The sequence below is a fragment of the Pollicipes pollicipes genome, unplaced genomic scaffold, assembly GCF_011947565.3.
Source record: "Pollicipes pollicipes isolate AB1234 unplaced genomic scaffold, Ppol_2.1 Scaffold_4002;HRSCAF=4701_pilon_pilon_pilon, whole genome shotgun sequence".
Classification (NCBI taxonomy): Eukaryota; Metazoa; Arthropoda; class Thecostraca; order Pollicipedomorpha; family Pollicipedidae; genus Pollicipes; species Pollicipes pollicipes.
The window spans coordinates 38,281,327-38,301,263 of NW_023596420.1; the positions used below are offsets into that span (position 1 = coordinate 38,281,327).

The following is a 19,937-nucleotide window of genomic DNA, read 5'->3' on the forward strand; positions in this document are numbered from 1 at the left end:
GCCCAAGATCGTCCCTGCCGCTTTCAGTACAAAACATGGGCTGAAGTGCTCGATCGCAGTTTTGCTGAGCTCATCGCTGATTGGTCGAAGGGGTGGGGGGGGGGGGCGACTTAGCATCACTTCGCAGACAGATATGTTAGCTGGCATTGAAGGATGACGATTAAACTATAACATGACCGGCGCAAGTGATCTTGGTGACTGGCAGAAGGTTGACAGGTAAATGATGATGGACAGCCAGTAACATTCCATCTCATTTCAAAGTGTGGTGCCTGTGAGATAGCGCTACTAGATGAAAACTGCTGTCACAGCTATGTGTCACATGAAGTCATGTAAGTGACCTCGCATGACCTGGAGCGTTCAGCGGTCAACGGGCCCCAATATAAGGCCTGGCGCAGCCTGCAGAGTGGAGTTTGGCCCAAAACCTATGAGTTACTAAGAACTTACATTAACTCGCCCGGGAAAGCGAGGACCACGGCAGGTGGGCATTGAAGTGTAAGTCTTCGGGAATGGCCCTATATCTCAGTGACTTGACATGCTGCGAGGCCAGAAATTGGTCTCAGGCTGTGAGGCAGCATTTTTCACCCACACGTTTAGGGCAGCGACGGGCATCCACACACCATTTTCCTCTTATGTCGGAAAAACTTGATGGAGGGGGTGATCTGTTCCCAATGTCGACTCGAACCTCCCCCGCCAAGGGTGGGTAAATTCCACAGACGGGCGCTCCAACCTAGGGAGCTGTCGCGACAGACCACCTTGATCGCAGGCCGATATGAATTACGTTATACCTTACATGATTTGACCCCTCGCAAGTCATTCAAAGACGTTCTGGCATCCTCATCTGATTTCAATTATCAGGGCATCCGCTGCCGTCCTTCCGCTTGACTCTGGACAACGCATTTTTCGCATTTTGTTTTTGTCAGCGACGTGCTTTTGCCGGTCCCTCTCCACGGGTAGCGAAACAGCGTGTTCCGTACATCTCTGAACCGTTTCAAAACCTATAGTTTATATCTCCTTGGCTAGATGGCAGGAAAGTACTAAGGAGACTCATCACAAGACAAATCCAACGCATGTTTGCATCGTGTTTGACGCAAATTTCTAATACGGTGCAAATACGCTGTCATCATACGCGTCTGTGCGAGGCCGCCGAAATTTCCTGTCTGTCGCTCCTGGTTGCGAACAGACGGGCGCCGGACTTTGGCCCAGTCATTGACTTTGTGCTGTTAGCTGGCGCGAAGACGTTCACTGAGTCGAGCGGTGCTGAATTCAGAGTTTCTGGTGATTGGAATTATTACGCGAGTCGTACCGGCAATGGAGCACTAAGCAGGAGTGGGAATGGCTTGACATTCCTTTCATTGTCAGCTGTACCCTGCGAATTTTTCATAGCTTATTCTATGGCGACAGTATTCAAGGAGCATTGCTCATATCAAGCTTGTGGTTTTTGTTTTGCAAGCAGCCTGACTTTTCCTGTAATTTTAACAAGGCACACATAATCCAAGCATTTCATTGGTGGCTTACTTCTGAAGGTGAGTTCACTGGTGTTTGTATTTAATGTTTGTGCTGATGTGTCATGGTTGTTTTAAAAAGAACATAATTTTATCAACAATTTTTCAGGTGAGGGATGTCAAGAGTACATCATTTTTTGTACTGTGGGTTCAGTCTAGTATTTTAGCTGCGTGGAGCGGGTAAGCATGGATGCATGGACAGATACTGACCTTAAGTAGTCAATGACAGCAAAGTGTGCCCATCAGTGGGGTTGGGATGTTTCATTTATGTTCAGGAGATGCTAGTTGTCCATATTTTGACATCTCGTGTTGACATTTTGTGTAGACAATGTCTTGTGTGGCATAGGTTTGCAGAATTAAATTAAAAAAACAGAAAAAACACTGGATTAAATCACCCAGTGGCACTTCTACATGAAGTAGTCAGGAGCTTGATAGGAGGGGTCTAACAGGTTAAGTGACCCCCAAAATTCTGTTCCTGGCAAGGCAGGGTGAGGCAGGGCAAATTATTGGTCAGGGACTATCTTTGAGGTATGATGACATTTTTGCCATGTTTCATGGTTTTTGTAATTATTTGATCTGTTATTCAATATTTTCATGAGCAGTGAACTATGCTCTGAATTAGTAAATGCTCCAAGAATGTTGACACTCCAGGAATTAAGTACAGTGTTAAGTACAGTTAAGGCCAGCTGTTGATGTAATTTCACATTTAAAATGGTATTTGCATCTTCTCTTCATGATAACTGATAAAGAGGTTCAGGAATCATGAAGAGATCATGCTGAACAAAGGGCTGATGCTGGAAGATAGTCATTTTCCATTGAACATCCAGAAGAAGAAAGAAATTCACCCATGGAGTAGTGGGTGTTTGCTCCACACCTAGAGAAAAAGGACTAGTTGCATGAAGTTACAGACATGCAGGCAGCTCCATGACAGGGCATCTGTCAAAGGAGCCAGAAGTGAGCTGAGGAATTTGACAAGGCATCTCTGAAGTAACTACAAGCATAAAGTTGTCCTGGACAAATAAAAAAATTATTGGATGTTAGAGTGAAGGTGAAGTCGGGAACTAGGGTCAGAGGAGCTGAATATGACAGGCAGAGCAAGGCCTGCGTAAACATGAAAAATTGATTTCTCTAACCAACTCTAGTACTGTTATTTTTTACTTCAGACACTCCACAGGCAGACTTTGTGCCTGGTAAGAGATTCACATGTGTCAATATACTTTGGAGTTTAATTTGTGGAGAGGTAAGATAACTTAAATACCATCAAGGCACCTGGATCAGATGACTACATCTTCTGCTCCCAAAAATCTAGCAATCACACTCAGCAAACCATTGAAGAGCTCATTCCAAAGATGCTTTGAAACTGGAAGGATGCCAGCAGAATTGAGAGAAGTTGGAGGGAGGAAGCTCTGGGTGGATAGGGGCTTTCAGCTGCAGCCCACAGGGGCTTCCCTAATGTGGTGCTGCTTCTAGCTGGCACCACAAAGCAAAGGGCTTTGTGGTGCCAACTACAAAGACATACTGGGAAGCATACTGCTCCCAAAAGATGGATCTCCTTCAGGTGCCATCAAAGGTTCTGTAAGGCTGGGCTGAAAACAGTAGCTTCCATTGAACACAGAGAAGTGCAAGCTGTTGTATGTGGGAAGCTTGGGCCAGGGGCTGATCCACCAGATGGGACATGATAAGGTCATCTCAGTGATGAGATTGTTTCAGTGAGCAATGAGAAGGACATTGAAGTTCTCACCAGCACTGACTCACATTTCATGAGCAAAATGCCACCCCTGGTAGGTGTGCCGACAGAGTCCTTGGACTCTTCAGGCTGGCCTTCGTGATGTTGGATGGCACTGCACTGCCCCCACTCTTCAAAACTAGGTCAACGCACATCTCAAGCATGCAAACTCAGTGGGGGGAGCCAGGTCAGGATGATGATCAGGATACCATAAAGGGGATGCAAGGAAAAGCCAAGCAACTTATTTGCCTCCTGTTGGTACCTTGGCCATCAATAAAGACTCAACACCCAAGAAACTTCAAAAGTCCCAAGTTTGTGGTACAGGGGATAGATCTTTATGGTTTTCTCATTTGTGGCAATCTTAGTTTTTCATGCTAGTTGTTGGCTGGTATGGCACATAGAGTAGGATGTGGGTCTGAAAGGGATAAGCCCTTTTCAATGCTGTGTCATGGTAATATTTCACAGCACTGAAAAGGGCCAATGGTTCAGAGGCCTGCTCTTCCCCTTGCTGTTGTAAGAGCTACCTTCGACACTTTATGAGATACAGGCCAACAGCCACCAAGAACACTTGAATAATGTCATACACTTCCATCCAACAGGCTCCATAAAACTCAATTTACTCATATCACTGTTTGTCTTATAATCCGGTAGGCTTCTTGTTTTGTCGCCATTGCTCCTGTTCTTCCTCTATTCATGTTCAGTTATCATAACTTATTTATTTATTTATTAATTACACGTCATGAGCTCACTCCACTCAGAATGTGGCTATTACAGAGCCTGTGTCATGGAAATAAAACGCTGTAGGTCAGGGAGGCTCGCGTAAACACGTACACACGCAGGCACCAATACGCAGAACGCACGCTCTCACATTCGCTAGTCATTTGAAGTAGGCGTCGCTATCCGTTATTGATTCGCCGCTGCAGGATATAACTACGCAACTCGCGTTTGAATTGTGGAAGGCTCAGCTCGCGAATATTCTACGGTAGTGCGTTGTAGGCGGTCACGGTAGAGTAAACAAAACGCCGCCTTCCCGATTCGGATCTGATCACCGGCACATGTAACATATCATCCCGCCTCGTTGTGCGATGGTGAACATGGCGTCTATGGATAAGGTGATCAGATAGCGACTCCGGCTGGGATCTTTCCAGGATGCGTTTCAGAAGTGTCAGTATATGATATAAGAACATGTTGTCAGCAGACATCCACTCGAGATCTTGTCAAACATTGCTCACATGATCATATTTCCGACGCCCAGAAATGACTCGTGCTGCAAAGTTCAGCAGCTTCCGCAGTCGTGATGTTTGAGTAGCCTTACATATTTCGTACACACAGATGCAGTAACGGATGAGTGAGATGACTAGACCCTGGACTAGAGTAATGAGTGTGGCCTGAGGCAGACTGTGCCGGCTGTGGCTGAGGCTGATAAGAACGCCAATGCATCACCGCACGAAGTCATCAGTGTGCGCAGTGAACGTCATGCGCTGGTCAAATACAACACCCAGGTTTCGAACGGAAGTAGAGCTGGCTACAGTGGCGCCCATAAATTTGATGCTAGTCGGTGGCAGGTTCCGAAAATTTTGACGCGTGCTGAGGACTACGAGCTGTGTTTTTGTGCGTTAATTTTCGTTCCGTTTTTGCTAAACCATTTGGACAGGTGTGAAAGATGTTGCTCCGTGGATGTTGATCAGCGTACCAATGTTCACCGGGCCTCCCACTCACTAAAACCTGCGCGTCGTCCGCGTACTGCACAATACACGCGTTATGAGCATACAGCGGCACATCATTAGCATGAATGCTGCACAGCAGCGGGCCGAGCGCGCAGCCATGGCAGGTTCCGATCGGGTTGTGCAATGCCGCGGACAGAGGGTAAGCGCCTACCTGGGTTCTGGACGAGAACCTGCTGAAAGTGGTTTTGGAGGTAACTCGCTAACCGACTTACATCAACATTGTACAGCTGGAGCCTTCTAAGGAGTCCATGATGTGGGATAGCATCAAAGTACTCGGATAGGTCCAGGAGGCATAACAAGGTGATTTCCCTTCGATCCATGGGCCTCAAAAACTTTGTCGGTTTACCGTGAGAAGCGCCGTGTCATTGGAGTGATGATCTAAAACCATGTTGACTAGACGAGAACAAGTGATGAGAGGTAAAATATGCAAACAGCTGCTCGTAAACCACACGTTCGGTAACCTTAGCGATAGTCGGTAAAATTGAGATATGCCTGTAATTAGAAACATCAGTGGATTTTGGCGTCTTTTGCATAGGGTGTACTATTGTCAGCTTCCACGAGTCGGGAGCTACATGGGCTGTCAGGCTGGAATTGACAACGTGGGCGATCACGGGACAAATGCACTGTGTCATACTTGTCATGCGTTGATATGGTGTGGTAGCTCCATGAGGTATCTGTGATCATGAACTGCCGTGCGTTATTGATAACGCTTTTGACTACGGTGCTCGGTCCGCCTGTAGCCCCTGCGCCGGGTTGTGCCGTGGCTGACCCGGATGACAGGTCCATGCCTGTTGCAGCCAGCTCTTCCCATCCACGATGAACGCGTCTCTGATGGCTTCGCTCAGCGTGGTGCTGACGTCAGCCGTCATTGGGAACGCCTTCTACCAGAAGAAGCAGTTCTACCCGTCTGTTGTCTATCTCACCAAATCAAACGCCAGTCTTGCGGTGAGTACGCCTCTTGCACGGTTTTCTCCGTGGGTCTGTGAAGTTGACACCGTGGCTCCTGTGGCAAAATGAGCTGGTGCACCTTATGTAACATAGCTGTGGGCAATTCAGATATACCACTACATTGTTGTCGTCGTGGCGTGGCTTATTAGCAGTAATGCTATCTATTTTCTGTGTTTTCGGAATCGTATGCACATTCACAAGAGTTCGGGACATTTTGTTCGTCCAGTCCAGCAACATTGCAGCCAGCAAACCGGGCGGGTTCTCTCGAAACATGGCTGGGAACGGTGCTGGCGCGGGCGTTGTCGTGTGCTCTGCCCTGGAGCGGATGTGAGGTTATAGCTGCGACGTCTTGTCCAAGTGTGCTGCACTTCGGGACCTCAGTCTTCGTGTTTACAGGTTATCTATGTCCAAGCTTTTGTACTGGTTATACTGTTCGGCAAGCTGGTCAGGAAGATATTCTTCGGTCAGCTCCGGGCCGCCGAATTCGAGGTTTGTACAGCCGGCGCATTTTGCATTATGTGCTGAACGACACTGGCTATTCCGAGGGCTATGGTCTGTAGCACAATAACCGAACATGTGTCAAAATGGAGGCCTTCTTAGGCGAACTTTTTGGACGTACTGTTTTTGACCGGACGCTATCATCTAGTTTCTCCCCCTCTTTTTGATGCTACTGCTCAGGGACTGGTAACCAAACAGGCGGTGCTGACATTGCTGGTGCCTAGAGCCGATGCCCCTGCTAAGTGCCTTGCCCCCGAGCGATGCCAGTGGCATGACTGGAGCGGCCGGCCGCGGCTGCGGCTGGACCGATCAGCGCCGTGTTCGTCCGACAGCACTTGATGGAGCGGTCCTGGTACGCCGTCACCGAGACCTGCCTGGCCTTCACCATGTTCAGGGACGACCTCAGCCCCAAGTTCGTGGCGCTCTTCACCCTGCTGCTCTTCCTCAAGTCGTTCCACTGGCTGGCCGAGGACCGGGTGGACTACGTAAGTGACGCTAGCGACGGAAGTCGCGATTTGCCTGTTTTTCACATGCAAAGTCGACAAAGCATAATGCAGGGTCAGTTTCATGATCAGCGTCCCTGTCGACCGTGACTTGCTCCCAAGACCGTGACTTGCTCCCAAGACCGTGACTTGCGCCCAAGACCGTGACCCAGCACCGCCACTAAAACATCCGCGATCCCACCGGATCCGGCCCCGGCCGCTGAGCCGACCAGCGCCGGCGGCTGTGACGTGCCGGGGCGCGTGGGGGCGCCGCGACCGCTGCCCGGCTGACCCCGCTCACCAGCCGCCGGGCGGCCGGTCTGATGACGTCAGCGCTGTGCCTTGGACGCGGGTCGGCGCGTCCGCCGCGGGTGCCGGTCCCGGGTCTGACGCTCTACCAAGGAGCCGACCGACACGGCCGGCCGGAGGTGGATTCGTGGCATTTTGCTGGCGTGTTGGGCAGCCATGCTGGCAAGTTGCCGTCGCGGGATTTCCAAATGGTTTCAGGTAGCGTCTCGCGGGATTTATGTGCTGACGCTGCAGAAACCGTGTAACCTGTAGCAGCATGCTGAGAAGGCGGGTAGTTTCTGATGTCAGCGGCCCATGGTACTCAGCTGCGTGGTCTGAGGAACGCTTCTCATTGCTGGCGGTGTAGATGGTGCGGACGAAGCGGTACGGGGTGGAAGACCACCCGCATCACATGACGCCTAAGGCTGCGACTACGATGCCCCTAACGCTGTATTTTGTCCTTTTCGCAACGCATTTCGCAACGCTATGGGACGGAGCGTTCTCGCTAAACTCTGCGTGGCACGCTTGTTTGTACGTTTTCTCGAGGGACGCACCATCGTTCAGTGAAGTTCAACGTGTTGTTGCAAAGGCGCTCCAGCAGCGCCCGGCCCCAGAGCAGAGTCGGTGCAGGCAGCGGCCACCGTTTGAGTGCTGGAGGGGGAGGGGCAGCTGGGGCGGCTGGAGCGGTCGCCCGCGCTCGTGCGCCGAGTCCCCGGTGCTAGCGGCGCTGCCGGACCGCCGTGCCGCCGAAGCCGCTGTCATCGACCGGGCGCACCGGGCGCCAGCGGCCGAAGCAGTTCTGTGCGTCGTAAAGTAAACATTAACATTGATCAAGGGACACTTTCATGGCACATGTGTGTTTGACTTGACGTGTTGTGGAATGCGATGCGCAGTTCTACGTGTGATGCTCGCCCAACCTGAACTTGTATCGCTCTGACAATGTCTTTCGTGAAATGGCCGAAATGGTCGGCTGTGGCTTAGGCAGGCAACCAAATCCACACTGTCTTCTTCCACAGATGGAGAGAAGTCCTGTGATTACCTGGCTATTCCATATCAGGATCGTTTGTAAGTGTGAGGATGACTTGTTGCTTGGGAATGGGCGTCGAAACATGTTACCTTTATCATGTGCTTTTTGCCATATCCAACTGTTTTCCGTCTTGGGGCTTCTTTTACACAGAACTTTCGATGCAACTCATTATAAAGCTGGTCGTAAACGCGAAGGCTCCACGAACTCACACCATGCGTATCAATAAGCTGTGCTCCCTCATTAATCTGGAAGCGATTTTCACGAGTCTCATTTCGCGTGATGGGCATGCGTCTCCAATACCACAGCGCCTTTGCATTTCTGACAAGGGGCGCATCTGTCGCTGGCATTCCCCACCCAGACCACGTCCCGCCGGCACCCCGACCACGTCCCGCCGGCGCCCTGCCCCGCCCCCTTGCGCCCTGCCCCGCCCCCTGGCGCCCTGACCTCGTCCCGCCGGCGCCCTGGCCCGCCCCGTCGGTGCCCTGACCCGCCCCGTCGGCGCCCTGACCCGTCCCGCTCGGCGCCTTGACCCGTCCCGCCGGCGCCCTGCCCCGCCCCGTCGGCGCCCTGCCCCACCCCGTCGGCGCCCTGACCCCGGCCCACTCGGCCGCCGCCAGCGCTGCTGCTGCTGCTGTCGCTGCTGGACATCGGCTTCATCGCGTTCGCGTACCACTCGACGGTGAAGCGCGGCGCCTCGGTGCAGCTGGTGTTCGGCTTCGAGTACGCCATCCTGCTGACGGTGGTGGCGTACGTGCTGGTCAAGTACCTGCTGCACGCCGTCGATCTGCAGCGCGAGGCGCCCTGGGAGAACAAGGCCGTCCACCTGCTGCATACGGAACTGCTCATCGGTGGGTGGCACGGAACGGTCGGGTCAGGTCGGGTCAGGTCAGGTCAGGTCAAGGGGTCAGGCGACTGGGAGGCTGCAAGAGTCAGAGTGGTGAATCAGCTTTTTCTGTTCAGGCAACTGTTATGCTGACGGTATTTCGTTTGTAACGGTTAATACAGGTTTTAAGACGGTGCTTTCCGACACCTGCCGTCGCTCCGCTGTGCTGATTCAGCGTGTCACTTCCGGACAGGGTTCGTGAAGGTGGTGCTGTACATGGTGTTCACGCTGATCATGGTGAAGATCCACACGCTGCCGCTGTTCGCCATCCGGCCCATGTACCTGGCGCTCAGGTGAGGCAGGCTGCCGGGGAAGAATTTCGGTGAGGATCTGTGGAGGTCAGATAAACTGACCCAGAGTGTACCGGGACATGACTGAGCCTCTTTTGTCTGTTCTCACTCTGTGACATGTTTTCTGAGCCTCATGGAGGTAAATCCGACCCCGGTAGTCACACGCGTGATTAGCACCACGAATTATGAAGCCGACAAATGACAGGTCCCCGGCTCATTAATATTTTTGACGTGAGACTAATCATCACGTCGAACGCCTGGCCAGGTCGTCCGCGTGCTGACGCTGTGTCCGACGCCCCAAGGTCATTCAAGAAGGCGCTCAGTGACGTCATATTGTCAAGACGCGCCATTCACAATATGAACACGCTGTACCCGAACGTCACCGAAGAGGAGCTGAGCAACACGGACAGCGTGTGCATCATCTGCCGCGAGGAGATGACCGCAGGTGGGTCTGCTGCTTGTGACATTACTGGGACCGAGGCCGTGTGTGCATCATCGACCGCGAGGAGATGACCCCAGGTGGGTCTGCTGTCTGTGACATTACTGGGACCGAGGCCGCGTGTGCGTCATCTGCCACGAGAAGTTGACCGTGGGTGGATCTGCTGCCTATGACGTCGCTGGTAGTGGGATCAGGTGGGCGTAATCCGCCGCAGGGACTTGGCCGCGGGGGAGGGGTTGTGACGTCAGCAGTATGCACGTCACAGACAATGCTACTGACACGTTGTCTGTGGCGCACTCACACCGAGACTTCTGGCTCCCATACGGTCGCCTGAGAATATGATGACATGTATGTGATTATGAATTTGTACCTCACATGGTTTCCTTACGTGTTAGTGTGCTGGCTTTTGGGCCTTTTGGGATTGAAGGCGCGGAATAATTAGTAGCCCGCGCTCCTCCGTTGTTAAAAAGGCATCTTGGGAGCGCTGCAGCCCCAAGGTCTCGTTGCCGGGAATCGGGAAGTTTTGGCTTGGGCGTCCTGGCCCGTCGCGCCAATGTTTTTAAGGGCTTGTGTCTGCGAGACCACTGATCTTACCGCTGTGAAGCTTAGCAGCTAGTGCTGCAATGCTTCGAGGGGTATTGTTGGGGTTATGTCACATCACATTAAGGTGCTCACATGCCATGTCTTTGATCAGGCAGATTCTGCCCACACCTTTGCATTGCCACTGCATTTTCATCGCCCCACGTCATCAACATGGGAAACGAAACAAGTGCGCGTTTTATGAATGCCAAGGAACACAGGCCCAAGCTACGTCCATATCTCGGCAGATCGAAGTGCTATCGACACGGGACCGACAGCTTCTGGCGGAGGAGAATGAGAGTGAAAGTGTGGACTGGGTGCGTGGAGGGACGCATGCGATCTGGGACAAACCGCGGCTCCACCCGTCTGGTGGGAAGGGCCTGTGAAACATCTCGGACGTCAGAACAAATGAGGACGTGGCAGCACCCTGATACTGTTGGTGAAGACCCGTCGACGGACCACTACGCGCGTTTCACTGCCCGGTCCGTAGCGAGGCTGGCGATGGACCAGGGACCGGGCGCTGTCGTGCGTTTGAAGCAGCGGTCCGAATGTCACGCGCTGGGGCCTGTTTGAGAGAGATTAGACTGATGCACAGACGTTTGGCCCAGCTTACCGGGCCAGTACGCGCCATAAAGAGGCGCCTTTCGCAATGGTTGGGGTCTAATAACTCAAAACGTTATGTATTGCAAATTTGTCTATGTTCGTAAAATGGACTGGCCCTGACAGGCCCAAAGTTAGCCAAGTTGCAAGCATTACCACTTGTAAGCACTCGTGAGAACTACTTCAGTGACCCCAGGTGGGTCTGCCCGATATGCTCATTGGGTGGGACGCATATGGGCCATGGCGTCTGGCGCACCCCAAAGTCCTCGATCAATATCGCCAGTGCTTTGCAGCACATGTTTCTATCGGCCCGCAAAGGCGGCTGGCTCCTCTCGCTCATATGCGTCTGATGATATCGCACCACTGCTCGACCGTCCAGCGAAATGCCAAGTACTGGTTTATCGCGGCCCGTTTTTCACCGCTATCGCGGCGGTTTACCGTGTCGAGCCAGTATTCAGCTGCTAGGGCCATATCAGCGGGTGCGCTCCGACCTGAAAAGGCGTGACGACGGCAGCTTGACGGAGACGATCGCGTGACAGCCGTGACGTTGTTACCAATTACGCGGCTGGTGCATCGCCGCACGACACAGGGGAAGATGGCGCCGAATAACACGAAATATTGCTCCGATGTAGATAATTGAGGGCTCAAGCTGATGCCAGGTCTTTTGTATGTACGTTTGACCCATACAACGCAGCGGCACCGCTAATCGCCGATACAGGGCCGATAGTGGTCACTGCCTGTCTACTGGCCGGCGGCCGTGGAGTGCGCGGTGCATGCGGTTGGTGCATTTGCACCCGTGTGCACCGGTGTGTGCCAGATCACCAGTAGCGTCACCGAGGCGCGCTTTCCAACTGGCTGAATTGCATTGGCTTTGTCCCGCCCTGCGTCCATGTCAGGGGAGCCGAGCGCCCCCACGCAATGACGTCCTCACCGTGATGTCACGTCACGTACCGTGTTGGGTGCCCCGTCGTGCTCGCTGGGAGCCGTTGTGTGATGACGTCACCGACGGCTGCCGCTGGCCTCGGGTCGAGGGGGCCGCAGACGTGTTTCTCTATCTGTCATTGTTATGAGCCTAAAAGGCCCTCAGCCGTCCTTGCGAGCTCAGTCACGGTGCCCGCGTGCGCCGGCGCGCGGTGTACTTTACACCGTGACGGGGCGCCGGCTGCGTCGGTCCCGCCCCGCCGGCTGGCGGCTATCAGTCGGCGGCGGGCGGCGCAGGGGCCGAGCACGCCCGGCTGGGGACGGCGGCGCACGTCCGCGCCCCCGACGCCGACCGTCCGGCCGGCCGGCCGGGATCAGCTGATCGCCGCCGCCGGTGCGAGCGACCTCAGGTGCTAGCGCCGCCGCCGCCGCCGCCTGTCACGGCGTGACGGGCCGGCGCGTGACGTGACGCGCTCGCCGCCCGCGCGCCGCTCACACGGCCTCCCCGCCCGCAGCGGCCGGTGCCAAGAAGCTGCCCTGCAACCACGTGTTCCACGCGCTCTGCCTGCGCTCGTGGTTCCAGCGGCAGCAGACGTGCCCCACGTGTCGGATGGACATCCTGCGCGCGCCCGGCGCCGGCCGCGGCCGCGCCGCCGCCGCCACCGCAGCCGCAGCCGGGTCAGCCGGGCCAGCCGCCCAACGGTAAGAGCGAGGCGCGGAGTGGCGCCGCTCGGGCCGGCGGTGACGCGCATGGCACGCGGCTGGTGTCGGATTTGACCCGGCGATGTGGGAGGCTGATGTTCGCGGTGCTGCGGCGGAGGGTGCAAGAGCCGCGGTATGAGCTCCTGCCCTGGCTAACTTCACCGCATTGTTCACACAGTGTGTGTTGGGGGGGGGGGGGGGGCGGCGGTTGATTCAGTGTGACCGCTGCTGGCCGTCGGGTGATGACGCCGCCAGCGGCAGATCGTGTTGCGAGAGAGCGGTCCGAGCGTGGTTGGTCCATGGTGCGTTGTACCCGATATTGCGGGCCGTCGGCGCACGGCGCACAACATGGGTGGGACGACGCGTCTGACAGCTGACTGTGTCGACTCGACAGGGGGGCGCCGCCGCCGGACCGCTGCCGCCGTTCGTGTGGCCGTTCCCGCCGCCGGCGCCGCCGCCGCCTGGAGCGGCCCCCGCCGCCGGCCCCGGCCCCGGTCCGCAGCCAGGTCAGTGGCGTCCGGCGCCGGAGATGGCGGACCTCGAGCCCTACGGTCATAGTCTCCTCCTCCTCCTCCTGCTCCTCAGCATGGCCGTCATCCTCATCAGCATCATATGGTGCTCGGAGCCGTGGATTCGGTCGCGCCCGTCGTCAGCGCTTCCCGCCGCACTGTCAGAATCACGAGCAGTCCGCGCCGTCTCCACACGGCCGACCCGTCTAAAGCTGTGATCAATAGTCAACAGCTTCGCCTCGTTCCGACCCGGTGATGGAAAGTTCCGCGTGTCGTATTTCGTCGACGACATTTCTTGGCGAGCTCTCGTCCTTGACAGCGCCGCTGTATCCCCCCCCCCCCCCCCGCTCCCCGTCATGCGCCGCGTCACCGACCACCCTACACCACCCATATTGGCTGGGCGGTGCTGACAGATATTGGATTAACGACGCGACCCGCCCTGACGCCCACTGGGGTCGGGGGGCGGCCGCAGGCACGTGCCGGGGCCTGCGACGCTGGGCCGCGACCGTCACAGTGTGGCGCCGTCCGGCTCGTGGCCGCGGGGCGTCAGTGCGTCTCCGTGAGCCGACCGTAGGCCGTCGCGGCGGCCGGCAGCGGCCGGGCGCCTGTCGACGGCGCGCGATTAGATCCGGTCACAGGTGGTGGGCGGGGCGGCGTCTGGCGGGCCGCTGCCGGCCGCCCGTCGGCGTGGAGCGTGTGCCGCGTGCTGCTGCGTTGGGAGTCCGCTCCTCTTCCGGGAGCCGGCACCGGCAGGCGAGGTGCGCTGTTGTGATCTCCGTCGTGAGTCGTGCCGCGTCGGACTGCTGATTCGCCGGCGTGAGGTCAAGGTCGTCCGGTGGGCGGTACGATACCGGCCAGGGTGCGCAGCCACAGGCGGCCGGATGTGTCGACAGGCGGCGTGGGATCCATGACGGCCGGAGCAGGCGGGGGGCGATCGCGTGGCCGGCGCTGGGTGATCGTTATTGCACGTCCGCCTGCTGCCGCGTCTCGGTGTTCGTGTTCTTTGGACCAAACGCTGCCACGTCCGCTGACCGTTTTCGAGCACTTCCCGCTTGCCCGGCTGGGGCGGTGGCGAGTGTGGTTTGTGTGGTGATGGCCGCCGTTCCCCGGCTCGCAGGCGTGGACGGTCGGTGCTCCTCTGCCGCCAGGTGCCGCCGGCGCACCGACCGCTCCGCTGCCTCCGCATCTTCCCACATTCCCGTTCAACCAGTTTATGAGTGAGTGGTGCGCGGCCCGACGGAGCACAGTTTGCTGCCTCCCCGGGTGTCGTGTCAGTGTTTGTGTGTGTCGCACTGGTAGCCGGAGCGTTCGTGTCGGTGGCCCGTCTGTGATCGCCAGACAGGTGCACGTTATGGTATAATTAGGGCCGTCGGGAGCCGCGGGTCCATGGTGTGACTGGCTGGTGCCACAGCACGGCCCAGTGCGTGCGATTATTGCATCGAATTGGAAATAAGGGGGATTCCGCGTAGGCGACGTCTGATACAGCTGGTCGGGGAAGGGGGGGGGGGGGAGCAGAGTGATCTGTGTTATGAGCCGTCAGTCGTCAAATGGCTCGACCATAGCTCACGCACGACTCTTCTGATCGGCAATTGCCATCATAACGACATACACCCACCGGCATTGCTTTGTAGCGACCAGCGCCGTTGACGCCCGTACGTTACCAACACCTTTCACATCGTCTTTCAACAACGTGCGAGCGGACGGGCGGGCCGGGGAGGCTGTACGTGTGCGTATGGATGGTGCTGTACCCACCCACAGTCACGGTCACGGACCGACATCACGGCCGTCTGTGGCGCGGCCGCGGTTCCCCCTCCGGCCTGCCACCGCCTCCGGTGACCGTGCCTCGCAGCGCGTATCCCATGCTGACGCCCCGTGACCGGCAGTGATGCCGCCGATGCCGCCGCCGCCGACCCGACCTCTCCGGCCTGACGGAGGCAGAGCTGCGCCAGCTCGAGCTGCAGGAGCGCGCCGGCCGTCGAGGCGCGCATCCGCTGCCTGCGAGACATCCGCACGCTGCTGGACGCGGCCAGTGCTCATGATGGACCAGTACCAGCGCGGCCGCCGCCGTCAGGTGGGCAGCGGCGCCGCGGCGCCAGGGAGATGCCGTCAGCCTGGGTCTGCGGCTGTGTCTGTGGTGTCTGGGCGCTGGTGACCGGGACGCCCCTCGCCGCAGCTGGCTCGTCGGTGGGAGCGCTCAGGTCGGAGCTTCGAGCACCGACGGAGGGGGCTGAACGGAGACCGCGACTGTTGCGGCGACGTGGGGCGGGACGAATCCCTTTGCTGTCCGCTCGGTGGTCGCCGGAAGAGTGACGTGGCCCCGTTGTCGGCAGCTCTGGGCCAGCGACTGCCTCTGCCGCCGCCGGCCGCTGCTGCTGCTGCTACCGGAGCCGCCACGACTGGAGGAGCCGCCGCGGCCGCCACCAGTCCGGCTAGCACTGCAACCGAGGCTGGCCGCCACGGGCGGAGCGTCAGCCGCCGCCGCGCCGCCGGCGCCGGGACCGACCGCCGCGGCCGAGGCGGCGGCGCCAGCCACTACTGAGGCCCCGGCCGCCGCGGCCGCCGAGACACCGGAGCAGGCGCGCCAGGCGGAGCTGCGCCGGCGGCGCGTGCAGCACTTCCGCGCGAGCAGAAGGAGGGACGCCGCTGTGACGCGCACCGGCGGGCGACCAGAGGCGGGCTGTGCGGCGGGGAGCGCCGGAGCGCACGAGAGTCAGGCTGGGTGGCGCGGCGCGTGCGACGCAGTCGGACCGTCACCTGACGGCCGGCGTGTTGTGTTGGTTCTCTAACAAGTATTGCCGGGTCGCGAGCCCCGGCGAGGCCGTCGTGTCCGCCTTGGCGCGGGCGGCGGCGCGGCGCCGGGGCGGGTTGTCGGTTTGTTGCCGGTGTGCACAGTTTTATTTATTGCTAGCCCGCGGCGCGGGCCCCGGCCGGGTGGGTGCGTGTTCTCCGGGTAGTTTGTGTGCCGCCGGTCCCTGGGAAGCCAGACGGAGGCGACCGTGGCCATCTCTGACCAATACACCGAACGTGCTAATGACCTGGGTGTGACGGCCAAACGAACGGCTCGCGACGCGGCGCTGTCGTGGGGCACGTGCCGGGAAGTGACGCGCACTGCTGTTAGAACACAAGTGACTACACGGCAACGTGCGGTCTGCTACTGCAAACGTCATAGCACCGTTGCGCGCGTCTGGGACGCTGCACCTTTGGTTCATCAAGACATGCACACATGGTCAGATGTTAAAATGTATATCATGATGATGACTAACCAGACAGACAGACGGCGTGTCTGGCAGCTCCTTGCACTGCTGCGGCAGAACATAACGCAACAATGATCGCTTGATAAGAAATGTTTGTTCTGAACGCCAGAAATACAAAGTTAACTGCGATCGAACAAATGACCAAGAAAGCGGCGGCATCGCAACAAAGTTACCGACAGAAAACGACCAGAATAAACAATTTGTTTTTTAGCACCATACTGCATGGCGAAATCTCTGAGGCTTAATCAGATGCAAAAATCAAAGCAGTCTTGTATGATTTTTGGACCGGTGCGCCACGCGCGCTGACCAAACCATTATTACGGTGCATGCTACGGTGCACATTGTGATGGTCCCGGGCGCCAGACGCAGTGTCAAAGCAAGGGATCCAGCAGGCGAGAAAAACTGTCGACTTCGCCAGTCTGCAACGATGCCAATGACAGGCTGCGGAGCCAGGCGCTCCCGCCGCCACCGGCCGCGGTGACAAATCGCTTGTAGAGCATGAGGCGAAGCGGTCTTAAAGTACGGTAGAAGAGGTAAAGCGCTATCTGTGATGCACATGGCGCAGGCTTCCATTCAAGGTGAGGATGAGTTGTACTGCGGACCGGCGGCCACCAGCAGCGCGGATCCGCCGAGACCAGGGGCGGACACACGTGCCATGTGACGTCACCACCAGCTGTCGATGCCGCCGCGTGCTGCGGTTGACGTCACACGCCTGTGCCGCCCGGAAACGGTGCTCGGAGGTCCCGCCGGAACACGCCAGCCGGTGCTCCTCACTGGCACGCCACCTGCCGCGCCCTGGGCAGCCTTCGGACCGGCCAGGTCCGTGCGTGGTCGCCGAACAGCAGCACGTGCGGCTTCTGTAATGGGGTCGACTGGCTGTCAGGGGCCTGACAGAGATGCAGGTGGCAGGGCAGCCAGCCAGCAGTGATCACATGGTGCAAGTAGCAGCACTCTGTGATGTGCTGCAGTATTACACTTGAATTTAACTGAAAAAATCAATGCTTGCAGATGGGCAAACAGTAAATATATACACAATATCATGTTTAAATACAACAACATCAGGTTATTTAAGCCACCTAAATTAGATGAAACCTCCTCTATTGCACCAAAAACCTCCAGCCCATATATAGCCATATGCACCATATGGCCTGACATTCTATACACAAACAAGTGAACACAATTACTATCCACTCATCTTGCTAAGTACAGCAAACATTTGATGACATGACCAAATGGCAATCACCACCATTATGACATGAGTACCAGGTGCTCTGAAATATCTTAAGAGCACCTAGCATCCTGGATACCAAGCTGCACACAGGCTGACTGGAACTTGGAGCATGGCTAGCATAGCTAGTCCAGCAGTAAGATGGTACAAGGATGCACCATGTTTTTTGAATGGTGCCTTGAATGTGAAGCAATATGGTCTGCTGCGTACAAAGTGTGTCTGGCAAACTGATGACCCTCAACAAATTAAGGACGCGTGCATATCACTGATGACTATGCAGACTCTGACATCTAATGGTACCTGGCAATAACAAAACATGAACTCAGATAGTACTCAAATAGATAGACTACTAGACTACTACTAGATAGACAATACTTACCAGGAAGGTGGACCATGTAGTGGATCCAGCCAGGTGACTGCTGCACACCCAAATTACGCCATTCAGTCTCTGTCATCAGATGTGTCATAGGCACATTTTTTGCAATGCTGGAGGGCAGCATCACATGCCTGAAAGACATGAGAGCAGGAGTAGCCATAATGCTACACATGGTCACTGATAGCTTTACAAGCACACAAGTCACAAGATTTAACACTTGAACTCCTATTTCATTATTTGAAATGTGACCTTTCTACTGTCCCCAGCCAAGGTAATTGTATGAAACATTGACATTGGCTTCATGACATTGCATGCAAGTAGCCAAGAAGTGTGGCACGAGTGACAGGGAGCATGAGCAATAATGCCGTGGGTACGCATGTAGATAAGGGAAGCAAAATCCGCTGGATATATAGCTACCTACCTGTACTCATATCTGTCATCCGTATACTTTTCTGAATACTGAATGGAATTGGAAGGCATTTTAAGAATTCGAGTTCTTCCACCTCACAAACACTTAACGGGATCCAGTCTCACACCCCCACAGCTGAGGCAATATCAAAACCCTGCTCCGAATCTTCGCACTGGACGGCAAAAGCCAGGCGGAGATCACAAATCGCGCGGTAAGTGCGCATGAAATTGAATTCGTCAAGCCGGGGCCGAGCTTCCCACAAAGCTACCAAATTTAGCATAGCCATCTTTCATTGGTTTTCACAAGCTTGAAATTATTAATATATTTTGCATGAACTGTTTCAAAGCAAAAATTCAGTTAAAAATCAAGATACATTGAAACAAAAATACTGTCCAGCCAACTAACTTTACACAACTATGGATTTGTATACCAAGTAATTTGGGTTATGAAAATGCTCCTTTAGATGTGGCAGCGTCTAACTCCGCACAAATTTTAAAACTGCCAACCAAGTTTGTATGTGGTAAATGGGCACGTAGCGAGGGTGTCGCTGAAGATTTGTGCTGCGGCTGTGGGTGGGTTGTTTGCTTTAGTGTTTTAATTTTATGCCACGTACTATGTGGCTGGTGAGCTTACTGTTCATTTACCACCAATAGGAAGAATAAACTTCAGTTTGACTTCTTTAGCGCACTGGAGTTGTGTACCTGGCTGTGATTTCGAAGACTACCGAGTTTCTGTCTCAGGTACATTACTGGGTAGTTGCCTGCCCACCAGGAAAGCCTTCTGGCCTTATACTTATGTTCCATTGGGTTGTTGATGTTTTTGTGTGAGTATTGTGTTCTTGTCATTTGGTTTGTACTCAGGTATCTAGGTACTCAGGCTTTGACCAGCCAGAATCAATAAGCATCTTCCCATCTTGGTGATGCTTCTCATTGTATAAGGTGGAGTTTGGGTGCACTCAAATATTGATAGATGTAATCAAATGAGTTGAGTCAAATGCAGGTGGATGAGCACATTACCAATGGGGCCTGGTATTTCTTACATGGCATACACTCACATTTTAGTTCCACCCTTTGTGTGTGCATACCATGATGTTTTGTTGCTAACAGTCATCCACATCTAGAATGCAAGTGACATGTGATAGGGGGTTGTGCCTCCAGTGACCCCTCCCCTTTAATACACCCTTGGTCTTAAGGGAACCTCTGCCCACTAAAAGCAACTCAGTGATCTGGGAACTGGCATGATACTGCTCTTGCCTCTGGGCAAGGTTCGCTACAGAGGTACAGGGGTAGCATGATACACATCCTATAACATTGCAGAATGTAATAATATGCTCAATGTGCCCATTTCCATTGCATGGATAAAACATCTATAGAAGCCATTTTGCCACCAGCTGCCAAATGGCAGTGGAACTCCTAGATCACTTTGATGTGTTCTCTTGAATTTGAATGCAGAGACAAGTGTTGTGGCTGGGAGTGGTTTTTCACTGTCTGTTTAGGACATACTCATTGCGCTGTCCTACCCATCAGCCACCTGCTGATCCCAGAATAAC

At 55.4% G+C, this 19,937-nt stretch overlaps 2 protein-coding genes across 2 annotated transcripts in view; one reads left to right on the top strand and one right to left on the bottom strand.

Moving 5' to 3' along the window:
• Nucleotides 1-1,110: 1,110 nt before the first annotated feature.
• Nucleotides 1,111-17,238, top strand: LOC119094461 (E3 ubiquitin-protein ligase synoviolin-like). Its single transcript, XM_037217517.1, is given in 16 exon segments — nucleotides 1,111-1,523; nucleotides 5,753-5,900; nucleotides 6,300-6,392; nucleotides 6,734-6,886; nucleotides 8,188-8,236; nucleotides 8,816-9,046; nucleotides 9,275-9,374; nucleotides 9,674-9,816; nucleotides 12,426-12,544; nucleotides 13,801-13,879; nucleotides 14,270-14,338; nucleotides 15,005-15,033; nucleotides 15,035-15,091; nucleotides 15,093-15,146; nucleotides 15,452-15,544; nucleotides 17,179-17,238. Coding segments are annotated over 15 exon segments (1,458 nt in total). The 5' UTR covers nucleotides 1,111-1,523; nucleotides 5,753-5,771.
• Nucleotides 17,239-19,903: 2,665 nt separating this feature from the next.
• Nucleotides 19,904-19,937, bottom strand: part of LOC119094462 (uncharacterized) — a 4,423-nt gene continuing 4,389 nt past the window's right edge. The window contains exon 4 of the mRNA XM_037217518.1: nucleotides 19,904-19,918. Coding sequence (XP_037073413.1) covers nucleotides 19,904-19,918 — 15 coding nt within the window. The remainder of the gene's footprint in view (nucleotides 19,919-19,937) is intronic.